Here is a 14,764-nt window from a genome sequence, read left to right as displayed (position 1 = left end):
ATAGATAATTTCTAGTGTACCATTTTAATTCCTTTGTCATCTTTTTTACTATGTTTTTGAGTTACATTCTTAGTGGTTGCCCTGAAGATTATAGCTAATGTCTTAATTTATAACAGTCTAGTTCAGATTAATACCAGCTTAGTTTTAATAGTTTACAGCACTTTGCTTTCTATATAGCTTCTTTTTTCTCCCTCCTGTGTGTTGTTACTGTCATACAAACTAATCTTTACATATTTCTGCCCATCAACAAAAATTTTTTTAAGTTTAAAAATTTTTTTTTTTTTTTTACATTTATTCAATTTTGAGAGGCAAGGAGGGACAGAGAGAGGGAGACACAGACTCTGAAGCAGGCTCCACGCTCTGAGCTGTCGCAGAGCCTGCCTGATGCAGAGCTCGAACCCATGAACAGTGATGAGATCATGACCTGAGCCAAAGTCAGATGCTTAACTGACCGAGCCACCCAGACACCCCTGTTTGTTTTTAGAGAGAGCACGCATGAGCAGGGGGGAGAGACAGAGAGAGAGAGAGAGGGAAACTCAGACTCCACGCTCAGCAAGCAGCCTGATATGGGGCTTGATCCCATGACCCTGGGATCATGACCTGAGCCAAAATCAAGATTCAGACATTCAACCGACTGAGCCACTCTGGCACCCCAATCAACACTGATTTCTATTTATTGCTTTCTACAAGTCTTATAAATCAGGAGAAAAAGTAATTACTACTACTTTTGTATTTTCTTATGTAGTTACCTTTACTGGTGCTATCTCGTGGATTTAAGTCACTGTCTAGTGTCCTTCATCTCAACCTAAAGGATTCCCTTTAGCATTGAGCAAGTCTCGTGGCAGCAAGTTCTCTCTTTTTTTTAATCTGGGAATTCTTAATTTCTCCTTCGTTTTTGAAGGGTGGTTTTTCTGGTTGTAGAAATGTTGGACAGCCCTTTCAGCAATTCGACTGTGTTATCCCATTTCCCTTTTTTTTTTTAATTTTTTTTTTTAATGTTTATCTTTTCTTTTTTTTAATTTTTTTTTTTTAACGTTTATTTATTTTTGAGACAGAGACCGAGCATGAACGGGGGAGGGGCAGAGAGAGAGGGAGACACAGAATCTGAAGCAGGCTCCAGGCTCTGAGCCATCAGCCCAGAGCCCGACGCGGGGCTCGAACTCACGGACCGTGAGATCGTGACCTGAGCCAAAGTCGGACGCTTAACCGACTGAGCCGCCCAGGCGCCCCAATGTTTATCTTTTTTTTTTTTTTTTTTTAAATTTTTTTTAACATTTATTTATTTTTGAGACAGACAGAGAGAGAGAGAGCATGAACAGGGGAGGGTCATAGGAAGAGGGAGACATAGAACCTGAAACAGGCTCCAGGCTTTGAGCTGTCAGCCCAGAGCCCGACGCGGGGCTCGAACTCACGGACCGCGAGATCGTGACCTGAGCCGAAGTCGGACGCCCAACCGACTGAGCCACCCAGGCGCCCCAATGTTTATCTTTTTGAGAGAGAGTGACAGAGCTTGAGTAGGGGAGGGCAGACAGAGAAGGAGAGACAGAATCCGGAGCAGGCTCCAGGGTCTGAGCTGTCAGCACAGAGCCCGACGTGGGGCTGGAATTCACAAAGCGCGAGATCATGACCTGAGCCAAAGTGGGATGCTTAACCTACTGAGCTGCCCAGGTGCCCTTATCCTTTTTCTTTCTGCCTTTCAGTGTTGCAGGGGAGGGGGGAGTGGTTGGAGCGTTGGTTTTTTGATAAGAAACCAGGTGTTAATTATATTGAATACTCTTCCAGATGACTTGCTTCTCTTTTGTTGCTTTTTCAAGATTCTCTCTTTGTCTTCGCTGTTTTTTTTCTAAGTGTTCCGTTTCAGTGTCCCTAAATACATTAACTATTCTGGAATTCTAATACTGTGTTGAATAGAAGTGGCAAAAGTGGACATCCTTGTATTTTTAATGTTTTATGGAAATTCTTTCAATCTTTAGTAGTTGGGTATGATTGTTATGGGATTTCCACAGATGGCCTTTGTTATGAGGAAGAGTCTTTGATTTCAGCTGTTTGTTATGGGATGTCTACCTGTGGTTCTCTTGGGTTTATCCTATCGGAATTTATTGAGCTGCGTAAATGTGTAAATTAGTCTTTGTTAAAATTGGGACGTTTTGGGCTATTATTTCTTCTCTTCAGCCCTTTCTGTCTTTCTTTTGGGACTTTGATTATGTCTTGTGTTAGCACTCATATCCCACAGGTCTCTGAGGCTGTGTTCATTTTTCTTCTTTTTCTTTCTGTCCTTCAGACTGGATAATCTCAGTTGCCCAATTAAAAACAATTTTTTTTTAACGTTTATTCATATTTTGAGAGACAGAGTGTGAGTGGGAGGGGCAGAGAGAGGAGACAGAATCCGAAGAAGGCTCCAGGTTCTGAACTGACAGCACAGAGCCCAATGCAGGGCTCGAACTCACAGACTGTGAGATCATGACTTGAGCTGAAGTCAGACACTCAACTGACTGAGCTACCCAGGTGCCCCCTCAGTTGTCCTATTTTTAAGTTCTCTGATTCTTTCTTCTACCTGGTCAGATCTGCTGAGACCTTATTGTGGATTTTTCAGCTCAATTATTGTACTTTTCAATTTCAGAATTTTTATTTACTTATTTACAGTTTCCGTCTCTTTTTTGATACTCAGTATTTGGCGAGACATTGTTCTTAATATTTTCCTTTAGCTCTTTAGGTATGGTTTCCTTTTCTTTGAACATATTGGAAACAGCTGATTTAAAATCCTTTTCTGGGGACATCTGGGTGGCTCAGACGGTTAAGTGTCTGACTCTTGATTTCGGCTTGGGTCGTGATCTCACAGTTTGTGAGTTTGAGCCTCATGTTGGGATCTGTGCTGATGGTGTGGAGCCTACTTGGAATTCTCTCTCTCTCCCCTTCTCTCTCTGCCCTTCCCTTTCTTGCTCTCTCTCAAAAAAAACTTTAAAAACATTTTTTTAAAAACTTAAAACTTTTTTTTAAGTCCAAGAGTGCTCAAGCAGGGGAGAGAGGCAGGGGGGAGAGCAGAGAGAGAGGGAGGGAGAGAGAATCCTAAGCAGACTCCACACTCAGGGAGGAGCCTGACATAGGGCTCATTCCCATGACCCTGGATTCATGACCTGAGCCAAAATCAAGAGACACTCAATTGACTGAGCCACCCAGGTGCCTGTCCTGCTGATTTAAAATCTTTGTCTAGTAATCTAATATCTAGGCTCTCTCAGGGACAGTTTTTAATTGATTCTCTTTTTTCCTGGATATGGGCCATACTCTTGGGACATTTTAAGTGATATTTTGTGGGAACTCTGGAAATGAGATACCACTCTCCTCTTCCAGATGTTTTTGCTGTTCTGATACTCCTTTTTGTCTTTATGGTGGCTCCTCTGAATTAATACAAAATATTAATTGTTTGTTGTGTATGGGCACTGTTGGGTATGGCCACTGAAGTCTTTTTGGTTAGCTTTGCAGTTAGCTAATGATTGACTGGGCAAAGATTTCCTTAAATACCTGGAACCGTTGAGTTTCCCAGCCTTTGCTGAGGAGCCCTGTGATGTTGGAGGTACACCTTCAGAGCTCAGGTGTTTTATAACTCCTGTTTAGTCTTTCTACTTGTGCAGAGCCTTACAGTCAGCCAGAGGGGAGAATTTAAGGTCTTTTTGGGTCCTTTGCCATGTACACTCCCTGTGCATGTGCATAGCCCTGAGTGTATTTGCATGGCTTACTAGATTCCTTGGGATACATCAGAATGTTTCAAAGCCCCCTATGCGCATATTCTCCAGGATTTCCTTTTAAGTTTTTTGGTCAGCTTCTTGCTTGCCTAACTGTTATTGCTGCCTCAAAGCATCTAAAATAGTAATCAGTTGCAACTGATTTAGACAGATGTCCTGGGTAAAAATGGCTGTTTGCACTGAACGAGTTCAAAGGTCAAATAAAGACAAGCCTTGGGGTAGGTAGCTGGCTCAGTCAGTAGGGCATGTGACTTTTGATCTTGGGGTCATGAGTTCAAGCCCCATGTAGCGGGTAGAGTTTACTTTCAAAAAAAAAAAGACAAAGCTTGGTAATGAAAATTTCTAGGGAACAGCCAGACTGGTCAAATGACAGTTCTTATCTGGGAATTGGGCTTTGGAGGTGTTTCAACCATATTCTGTCCCCTCCAGGGGCTGCTAGGCTGTTGGCTTTCGGCTTTCACCATGACTGTGGGGCTATTGGTTTTAAAGACTACCTGAGCTTGCGGGGGGGGGGGGGGGGGGGTGGGAGTGGGGGGGGGGTGGGTTGCTATGGGAGTTGAGGGCATGTTAAAATACCACAAAACTCCTTGTACTTACTGAGATTCAGCTGTTTTTCTTAAGTAAACACTCCCTGGATTTTTGCAAGCCTTTGATTAATTTTCAGAGCTGTGAACAAGTTGATTTTCATTATTTTTATCAGTGTTTTTACTGCTTTTATGGAGGAAAGGATTTCTGAGGTCTTTATTTTTCTGCCATTCCCACTGACATTATTCAGTGATTTAAAAAAAATTTTTTTTAATGTTTATTTATTTTTGACAGAGAGACTGAGCATGAGTGGGGGAGGGGCATAGAGAGAGGGAGACACAGAATCCAAAGCAGGCTCCAGGCTCTGAGCTGTCAGCACAGAGCCCGACGCGGGGGTCGAACCCACAGACCTCGAGATCGTGACCTGAGCTGAAGTCAGATGCTCAACTGCCTCAGCCACCCAGGCACCCCTCAGTGATGATGTTTTAAAGTGGAATATGTTAGAGACATTTAATTTGGGTTACTGGGCCCAAAAAAGGCTCTAAGATATTTTAGAAGGTATTTCTCTTTCTGCACTATGAACTTATTTTAAAAATCAATGACATAGGTGGAAGAAGAAAAGATGACATTTCAGTCATCCACCTAAATTAAATACTTTTGTAAAGTTCTTAAATATTGCTGCTCTAAACACAATGATAATCAGTAAATTGATAATTCTGCTTCTTTATTAAACTATAGTGCTGTTTTTCCTGTTTGCCCTTCAACTTTCTTCTTTCTTTGTTTCTGTACTGTTCATTTAAAACAATAAGGTTCCCCCTGCTCTGAGGAAGCTGGAGCTCTTAGGAGGCTTAAGATATACGTTCGCTCAATCCAGTTGGTGGAATCAGGGGATTTGCAGAAAGAAGTAGCATCTGAGATTTTAGGATTACTAATGGTGGAGGTAAGAGGGCAAATTTGGAGGGGGGGGAGTTGTAATTTGTTGAGGGAAGGGAAACGTTAACGTGCCAAACCTAGCATAGTTCCTACTTACGAATAAGAACTACTATTAAAAAACAGAAGTTGATGGATGGTCCATAAACCCATGTTTACGTTAATTTCTGATATGGTGGACATCTGATATCTTTGAAGAGTTGGTGTATTTGAAAACATTGGAGAACTGATGGAGGATTCTGACCTTTGAAATCTTTTATGATCAAAAGTTTTGTACCAGAGCAGAATGATTTCCTGGATCCCTTATAGGACCAGTTCTGGGTTTCAGTGCCAGTTCTATTCAGCAAAAGACTTTATTTCTTGGAGAGACCAAACATTTAGATTTCTGCTTAACATTTTCTTTGTCGCCTGAATTTTTAGGTTCACAATTTTCCAGGATCATTACTGGTTGAATTAGCCAGTGAGTTTGTTAGTGTTATCAAGGAGGGCAGGCTAAAGAATGGAAAATCTTTGGAGTTATTACCCATTATTCTCACTACCCTTGCTGCCAAAAAGGAAAATGTGGCTTATGGAAAAGGTAATTTTTTTTCCCAATTTTAATGGCCTTTTCTGTAGTCACTTAATCAAATTTATCTCAGTATATTTTTCATTTCTAGGTGAACTAAGTGGGGAAGAATGTAAGAAGCAACTGATTAACACCCTGTGTTCTGGCAGGTGAGTCTTTCTCATTAATGTGTAGCACTTTCTCAGACATGCATGTGGCCAAAAAAAGGATTACTGTTGATGTCAGGAATTTTTATCACTAAGTTTTTAGTCTGTGTTTTTGCTTATAATGTACCACTGTAAAACCATTTAGTTTGCAATGAATTTTTGAGAGATTAGTTATTATATTTTCTGTTCTAAACTACATATAGTTTATTTGACTCTTCGTCTTAACAGAGCAGTGTTGTCTTCTAGCATTACTTGGAGTCCCAAGGTCCTTAAGGCTGAGAGGTCACCCTTCTGCTATATCTTTTATGCTTTTTTGAGTGAGTGGGATACATAATGATGTTGTACCTTTAAGCCAGAAATAGGTGAATCCACCCTAAGGAAAGACTCCAACATAATAAGAAAATTCTCATACATAGACATGTTCACCACAGAAATTTGTGACCAACTTAAACATACTATAATAGAAAAATTTAAGTTATGGTAAGTAACCTGTGTAAGCTAAGGTAGAGCTACTCCATGAAATTTAGACCCATTAGAAGTAAAATCTATAAAACCATCAAATTGAAAAATCCTTACCATATAGAGAATACAGAGTTATGTAATACAATGATTATGTCTGGGTACATTGAAAAGAACCAGAAGCGAACACCCAAGATTATCTAAATCAGAAATAACAGCTTTTATGGTTCCTTACATAAGATCCCTAAAGTATACATGATTTTAAGTATGTATCAGCACATGTGTGCCTATATGTTTATTTGATTTTAATTACACTAGAGTTTATTCAATATACATCATAATATACCTTGCATTTTTCATTTACTGCATCTGTTCATGTCAGAATATACGACTCTACGTCATCCCTTTTAATAGTTCCATACTATTCTGTTGTATTTGGCTAGTCTCCAATTGTTAAGAATATTGTTTTTCTAATAAATAATACATGGTTTTTTGGTTTTTTGCTATTATAAAAGGTGTTTGCAATGAACATCCTTATATATCTAGGTGACTTTTTATAAGTATGTACTTGGGATAGATTTCTAATACTAATTTGGGTGGGTCTGTGCTTATGTGCATTTTTAAACTTGATAAGTATTGCCAGCTTATCTTCCCAGAAGGGTTCTATCAGTGTACGCTCTCTAAAATCGTACGTGGAGACCATTTGTTTCCCCAAATCTTCCCAGCATTGAATGTCATCAGACTTTGATTTTGCCAGTCTTATAGGTTAAAAGCTGTTATTTTATTGATTCTTTGATCTTATTTCCCAGTGGTACCAAATCAAACTAGAAATGGCCTTAATTTTTCCCTCATTAATTTTACAAAGGAATATGCAAATAAGTGAAGATGAGATAAACTTTCATATTCTTTGTCATTTTCTTTAACCAGATGGGATCGGCAGTATGTAATCCAGCTCACTTCTATGTTCAAGTAAGCATCTTTATTTCCTCTTTATGCCTGCCCTGCTGTGTGAACTTGGCCTGCTAGAAATTGAAATTTAGCAAGTTCAAGCACCACTTTCCCCTGAGTAAGAGTAATGGTAACTTTGTTTTATTTTCTGTTATAGGATTTTTTCCCCCTCTAATTTTTCCCCCTTTAATTGCTTATTTAAAATATTTTGGGGGGCACCTGGGTAGCTCAGTCAGTTGAGCATTCGACTCTTGATTTCGGCTCAGGTCATTGACGATCCCAGGGTTGTGGGATTGAGCCCCACGTCAGGCTCTGCAGTGAGTGTGGAGCCTGCTTAAGATTCTCTCTCCCTCTGCCCTTCTCCCCAGCTCTCACTCTGTCTCTCTCAAAAAAACAAAAACTGTGATTTTCTTCTCTTAATATTTTATTTATTTTGAGAGAGAGTGTGCGAGCAGGCAGGGGAGGGGCAGCGAGAGAGAGAGAAAAAAAGAGAATCCCAAGCAGGATCCATCCATGCTGTCAGTGCAGAGCCCGACGTGGGACTTGAACTCACAAACCATGAAATCATGACCTGAGCCAAAAATCAAGAAATCAGACACTCAACTGGCTGAGCCACCCAGGCGACCCTGATTTTTTTTTTTTTTCTGAGATAACTTCCCTTATGTAAGGTTTTTGGTTCCCTTTAAGGTTCTCTGTTACAGAAAAACCAAAGGGCAGTTACAATATTCTAATTCTAATATGATATTCTAATCTCCCAAATAAGGCCATAGCTTTGGCCTTCAGAGTCTTTGATCCACAGGGATGTCCCTTTGGCTGCAGAAGAGGTGGAATTTGTGACGGAAAAAGTGTTGAGGATGTTCTCCAAGTTGAATCTTCAAGAAATACCACCTTTGGTCTATCAGCTTCTGGTTTTCTCCTCAAAGGTACACATAAAAAAGTATTTTTTTTTCTTTTTAAACTCTAGTGGGATGATCAGTTAAGAGCATTCAGTTTACTCATACTCCTGGTTTACATACTAGGGCATAGATGCCTTCATTTCATGTATGATGATATGATTGATAAAAGGGTCAGGCTCTTCAGCCAAGGAAAACACCTGTTATTCTTGTACTACCACATTTGGTATGTGTGTGTAGTAGTAAAGGGGGTAAAAATCTCACGAAGGGTGGACTAGTGGTCCCTTAACTGAAGTCTAATACCATCATCTAATAACATCAGCTGTTTCAAACCTGATTTTTTTTTTTTTTAATTTTTTAATGTTTATTTTTGAGAGAGAGACAGAGTAGGGGAGGGGCAGAGAGAGAGGGAGACACAGAATCCAAAACAGGCTCCTGGCTCTGAGCTGTCAGCACAGAGCCTGATGGCGGGGCTCAAACTCACAGGCTGTGAGATCATGACTGGAAATGAAGTCGGATGCTTAACTGACTGAGCCACCCAGGCGCCCCTCAAACCCAATTTCAACATGAAAAAATGTTCTGTAAATGCTAACTGTGACTTGAGGTTGTCATTTCTCTGTTTAAATTCATACTCGAGAATACTCTAAGCTGAAAAAGTATTTTAAGTTCAGCTTGGTGATCTTGGCCTTTATAGGGAGACCTTACCTAATTTTGTACTTTTTTTTTTTCCAGGGAAACAGAAAGAAGGCTTTGGAAGGAATCATAACTTTCTTCAATGAGCTAGATAAGCAGCACAATGAGGAACAGAGTGGTGATGAGTGAGTAATATAATATTGAAATAAAATAATTTTTGCAAGGCATCTTCTTATGTGTTTTACTTCATTGTTACTTAACCTCTCAGTCCCTGCCTTCACCTCAGCAGAGAACTTCCCTGGCCTTCTTTCAGCTGCTGAGCAGCTCTTCTACTCTTTCATTTGTAGCTTTTCCAGGAGAATAGTGGTAATTATTCTGTAAGTTGCAAGTATAAACTGTCTATAAAGTGCTCTGTACCGGGAGCCCTGGGACTACAGTGATGAACCAGTCAGACAAGGTCCCTGCTCCTCAAGGAGTAATACTGTGAGAAGAGAACAGAAAATAAATAAGAAAAATATTAGAAGGTGCTATGCAGATAATTTAAATAGATGGTCTGATAGTGACAGGGTAGCTATTTTAGGTTCAGTGGTCAAGGAAAACCTCTTGGAGAGGGTGTTATTTTAACCGAATCTTGGATGAGAAGAGCCACGATATGCAGATCAGGGAAAAGAACATTTTTAGTGGGATAGTGACTAGTGAGTACAAATGCAGGATGCAGCATGGCATTTTGAAAAAGAGGGTTTTGTTTTTTTTGTTTTTTTTTTAAAGCAGACATTTGTAGAGTGCTTACCCTGTGTCAGGTGTTCTAAGCACTTTAAACCTCACAACAACCCTATTTGCCTCAGCTTCATGCATGTGTAAACTGAGGCACGGGGAAATGAAGGACTATCCCAGCATAGCTATAAAATGGAGCTGGAATTTCAGTCCAGGCAGTCTGGCCACAGAGCTCATGCTGTTAATCCTGTTGCGGCCTACTGCTTCTACTACTCTAGGGTAACTTTTGTTATTTGGCTTGCACAATTGGTAAGAAGATGGTCTTTTCTTTCTTGTCTCTCTTTTTTTAATTTTAGGTAGGCTCAATGCCCACTGTGGGGCTAGAACTCATGACCCTGAGATCAAGAGCTGTGTGTTCTGACTGAGCCAGCCAGGTGTCTCTAAAGATGGTCTTATACACTGAGTTAGGAAAGACTGACAAAAGCAGGTGTTGCACAAAATAAGCTCAGTTTTAACCATGTGAAGTTTGAGAGCTTGTTTGGAGGTTCTGGCAGGGGAGCGCAGCTACTCGTATACCCTTGACCGAAGAACAGTCCTCTATCGGGGAAGCTCATCCTCTTTGACAGAGCACACAGCTTCGGGAGGGATGCACATGGAGGGAGGAAAGGGACACCCGCCTAGCCAGCCAGATCAGCCGAATCAACCCTGGCGATCGATGGGGTGACAGATGTCGCAGACAGATCGCCCGCACGTCCTAACCATGTTAAGTTTGAGATGTATATTAGCATCCCATATGGAGGTATTGAGTAGACAGTCTGGAGTTCTAGGGAGAGGTCAGGACTGGAGATAAGAGACTGGGAAAGAACTAAAACCATGGGACTGGATGGGGTTCCTTAGGGAAATTGTGAAGAAAGAGAAACACAAGACTGAGCTCAGAGGCATTCCACCGCTTAAAGGGAGGTGAGCCAGCAAAAAAAAAAAAAAAAAAAAAAAAAATTGGGGGGAAGAGTTCAGTGACAATGGCCCAGAGGAGAAGAGTGTTTCAAGAAAGAAGTGGTCATTTGTGTCGTATCTGCTGAGCTGTTAAGATGGGACTTGATTATTGGTTTTGGCAACATAGAGGTCATTTGTAAGCCTTGCAAGAATAGTCAAATGGGGGGACACCTAGGTGGCTTAGTCAGTTGAACATCCGACTTTGGCTCAGGTCATGATCTCAGGGTTTATGGGTTCAAGCCCTACGTCGGGCTCTGTGCTGACAGTTCAGAACCTGGAACCTGCTTTGGATTCTGTGTCTCCCTCTGTCTCTGCCCCTCTCCTGCTCATGCTCCCTCTCTCTCTCAAAAGTAAGAAACATTAAAAAAATTAAAAAAAAAAAGTCAAATGGCATTGAGGGGAGTGGGTAGGGAGGGGACAGAAGCCTAATTGAATTAGATTTAACTGGGAAATGGTAAAGAAGTGGAATTAATGACAATAGACAGTTCTTTCAGGAAGTTGTGTTACAAAGGGGCAAGGAACGAGGCGGTAGAATTTATACTTAACTGCCTGCCTCCAGTGATGGTACAGGTTCGGCTTGAGTTGGGTCTACTTATTCATCTGAGGATGTGCATGATTGTCTCTTGTTCAAACCGTACCTCATACCTTTCTGTTGAATCTTTTAGGCTGTTGGATCGTGTTACTGTGCCAGCAGGTGAACTTCGTCATGTGGAAGGCACCGTTATTCTACATATTGTGTTTGCCATCAAATTGGACTGTGAACTAGGCAGAGAACTCCTGAAACACTTCAAGGTAGCCCTAAACTCTTCAGGTGATCCAGGGATCTCTTTTTGAAACCGGGTGTTTGAATTCAAGCCACTTAATTCAAGCTAGTTAATGACAGGGAAAAAGTGGAAGCATTGTAGAATGATCCTTAATCTAGAGGATGCCTTTTACTTTGAAAGTAGAAAATATATGATGTCATCACATTCTTTTTTTTTTTTTTTAATTTTTTTTTTTAATGTTTATTTATTTTTGAGACAGAGACGGAACATGAACAGGGGAGGGTCAGAGAGAGGGAGACACAGAATCTGAAACAGGCTCCAGGCTCTGAGCTGTCAGCACAGTGCCCGACGCGGGGCTTGAACTCACGGACCGCGAGATCATGACCCGAGCTGAAGTTGGCCGCTTAACCAACTGAGCCACCCAGGCGCCCCTGATGTCATCACATTCTTAAGCAAGTTCCATTTTAAATCCAAACCTTAAATATTCTAATGTTTGAAAAAGAAAAAAAAAGCGATGCCTGGGTGGGTCAGTCAGTTAAGCATCTGACTTCACCTCAGATTATGACCTCACTGTTTGGGAGTTCGAGCCCCACATTGGGTGAGCTCAAGCCCTGCTTCTCTCTCTCTCTCTCTCTCTCTCTCTCTCTCTCTCTCTCTCTCTCTCTCTCTCTGTCTCTCTGTCTCTCTCTCTCTCTCTCTCTCTCTCTCTCTCTCCCTCCCCCCCGCCATGGGATTCTGTCTCTCTGCTGCTTGCTCACTTGCTCCCCCTCTCAAAAAAATAAGGAAAAAGAAAAAAATACCGTTCAGCAGGAAACTTAACGTTTAATCCTAACTCTATCATTGTCTTTTGTGAGCTTCAACCTTGACCTCTGCTTCCCCATTTAAGAATTGGGATATTGTGGGGCGCCTGGGTGGCGCAGTCGGTTAAGCGTCCGACTTCAGCCAGGTCACGATCTCGCGGTCCGTGAGTTCGAGCCCCGCGTCAGGCTCTGGGCTGATGGCTCGGAGCCTGGAGCCTGTTTCCGATTCTGTGTCTCCCTCTCTCTCTGCCCCTCCCCCGTTCATGCTCTGTCTCTCTCTGTCCCAAAAATAAATAAAAAAAAAAAAAAAAAAAAAGAAAGAAGAATTGGGATATTGCCTCTTTCTAGTAGTGTATTTTATGGGATTTTGTGAAACTAAGTCATTTGTCATTAAATAATTATGAAGTAATAAGATAATAATTAGAGGTGTTTTGAGCTCTTTTGAAAGAAAAGTAATATACAGATAAAGGACCTATTTTTTCCTCCATTTTATTTTGAAAATTTTAACCCACAGAAAAGTTGAAACGCTGTAGCACAATGAGCACCTATATACCCTTCACTTGGGTTCAGCTGGGTTTGTTTTTTTTTTTTTTTTTTAATGTTTACTTATTTTGAGAGAGAGAGTGTGCAAGCAGAGGGAGGGGCAGAGAGAGAGAGAGAGAATCCCAGGCAGGCTGCATGCTATCTGTAAAGAGCCCCATGTGGGGCTCGATCTCACAAACTGCGAGTTTATGACCTGAACCAAAATCAAGAGTCAGACACTTAACTGACTGAGCCACCCAGGCAACTCTAGATTCACCAGTTTTTAAATATTTTGCCACATTTACCTTATCTCTCTGACATATATTATTTTTCTGAATCATTTAAAAGTAGAAGTCCTATTTAGTGCCTGAATACTTCCACATGTGTTTCCTAAGAATAAGGATTAGTATTGGGGCATCTGGGTGGCTTAGTCGGTTGGAAGTCTGACTTCACCTCAGGCCATATCTCACGGTTTGTGAGTTTGTGCCCCGCGTTGGGCTCTGTGCTGACAGCTCAGAGCCTGGAGCCTGCTTCGGACTCTGTCTTCCTCTCCCCCCTGCCCTCTCTGTTTTTCTAAGATAAATAAACATTAAAAGGAAAGAATAGGATTAGTATCTTTCAATTGAATTATTTCAAGCATCCAGCCCAATTGTCTTGTGTCTCGCATTGTTGGATTTGTCCTATAGTTTCCTCATGATGAGATTCTCAACATTTTTGGCAGGACTATTTCATAAGTGATGTTGTATAGTTTCTCTTGTAGGAGGTCAGTAAACTTTGTGTAAAGGGCCAGTAGTATTTTATTTTAGACTTTATAGGCCATATCGTCTCTGTTACCACTACTCAGTGCTACTGTTGTAACAAGAGAGACAAAAATGAATGTGTGGCTGTGTTCTAATGAAACTGTATGGGCACTGACATTTGAAATTTAATTTTCATGTGTCATGAAATATTCTTTCTTTGTTTTTTTTTTTTTTCCCCTCAACAATTTAAAAATGTAAAAGTCAGTCTTCGTTCAAGGGCTGTACGGAAATGGGCAGTGAGCTAGATTTGGCCCGCAGGCTGTAGTTTGCCAACTGTTCTGTGGTGTCAAAATAGCAGAAGGCTCATGATATTAGGCTGTCTTCCTAGTGGTGATGCTAAGTCATTTGGTTAAGACAAGAACCATCGGTTTTCTTCATTTGCAAAGATATATGTTTCCTTTTGTAATTAGAAAGTAATCTGTGGGCTCATAACTTGAGATGGTGTGAAAATCCTCAGCAGCCTTTCACCAGTGGTTTTCGTTTTCCCATCTACTGATGATTCTTGGCCTTAATTAGTAATTATACTGGGAGTTGCAAAATGGTAGAATTAAAACATCTTTAAAATTTTTTTACGTTGTTTTTTGTTTATGGTTTTTTTTTTAAATATTTATTTTTGAGAGGGAGCACGTGTGCAAGGAGAGGCAGAGAGAGGGAGACAGAGGATCCGAAGCAGGCTTTGCGCTGTCACTGCAGAGCCTAAAGTGGGACTCAGACTCATGAACTGCAAGACCATGACCTGAACCAAAGTTGGACGCTTAACCAACTGAGTCACCCAGGCACCCCTAAAATACAAAAAATTCTGTCATTCCCTCTACATTATTAGCTGGCTTTCTTCCGTCAGAAAAGCCTCCCCCCCTCCTTTGTTTATTTGTATATATTTTTTTGTTTTATATATTATTATTTTTTAAGTAGGCGCCCAGCGTGGTGCCCTTTGTGAGGCTTTACCTCATGACCCTGAGATCAAAAGTCAGATGCTTAACCGACTGAGTCACCCAGGTGCCCCGACCTCTGTATTTTTTGAATGTTGTGCACCCACTAACCTTTTTAATTCAATATATTCATTATTCATTACTCAAAATGACCCGTATTTGCCAGTTAGATCCTTCAAGTTGGCTTATGTGTCATGTGTCATCCTGACGTGACTCTGAGCACTGCCTACCAAGGCTCGCCTTGTGCTTTGTTTGTGCCATCCATATGGGTATCAGGCATTTCTCCAGGGAGCTGTGGATCCCTTTTGTAGGAAAGGATATTTAAAGACTGTAATGTGGAGCTAGACTTTCAAGTTCTTCTGTCTCATCTGTACGTGTTCACTCTTCTTTTTGTTCAGGTTTA

The 14,764-nt window shown here is 41.0% G+C and overlaps 1 protein-coding gene across 5 annotated transcripts in view; it reads left to right on the top strand.

Moving 5' to 3' along the window:
- The window catches only part of FANCI (FA complementation group I), a 102,430-nt gene that overhangs the window by 33,495 nt on the left and 54,171 nt on the right, over positions 1 to 14,764 (top strand). For all 5 annotated transcript variants that reach the window (XM_060617674.3, XM_060617675.3, XM_060617673.3 and 2 more), the window contains exons 4-10: positions 5,075 to 5,205; positions 5,616 to 5,772; positions 5,852 to 5,909; positions 7,293 to 7,334; positions 8,113 to 8,236; positions 8,939 to 9,024; positions 11,212 to 11,338. In XM_060617674.3, the coding sequence (XP_060473657.2) occupies positions 5,075 to 5,205; positions 5,616 to 5,772; positions 5,852 to 5,909; positions 7,293 to 7,334; positions 8,113 to 8,236; positions 8,939 to 9,024; positions 11,212 to 11,338 (725 nt within the window). The remainder of the gene's footprint in view (positions 1 to 5,074; positions 5,206 to 5,615; positions 5,773 to 5,851; positions 5,910 to 7,292; positions 7,335 to 8,112; positions 8,237 to 8,938; positions 9,025 to 11,211; positions 11,339 to 14,764) is intronic.

Source organism: Panthera onca, chromosome B3 (assembly GCF_046562875.1).
Source record: "Panthera onca isolate mPanOnc1 chromosome B3, mPanOnc1 haplotype 2, whole genome shotgun sequence".
NCBI lineage: Eukaryota > Metazoa > Chordata > Mammalia > Carnivora > Felidae > Panthera > Panthera onca.
Note: the sequence above shows the minus strand (reverse complement) of the source record. Positions and strands in the feature narration are given on the sequence as shown.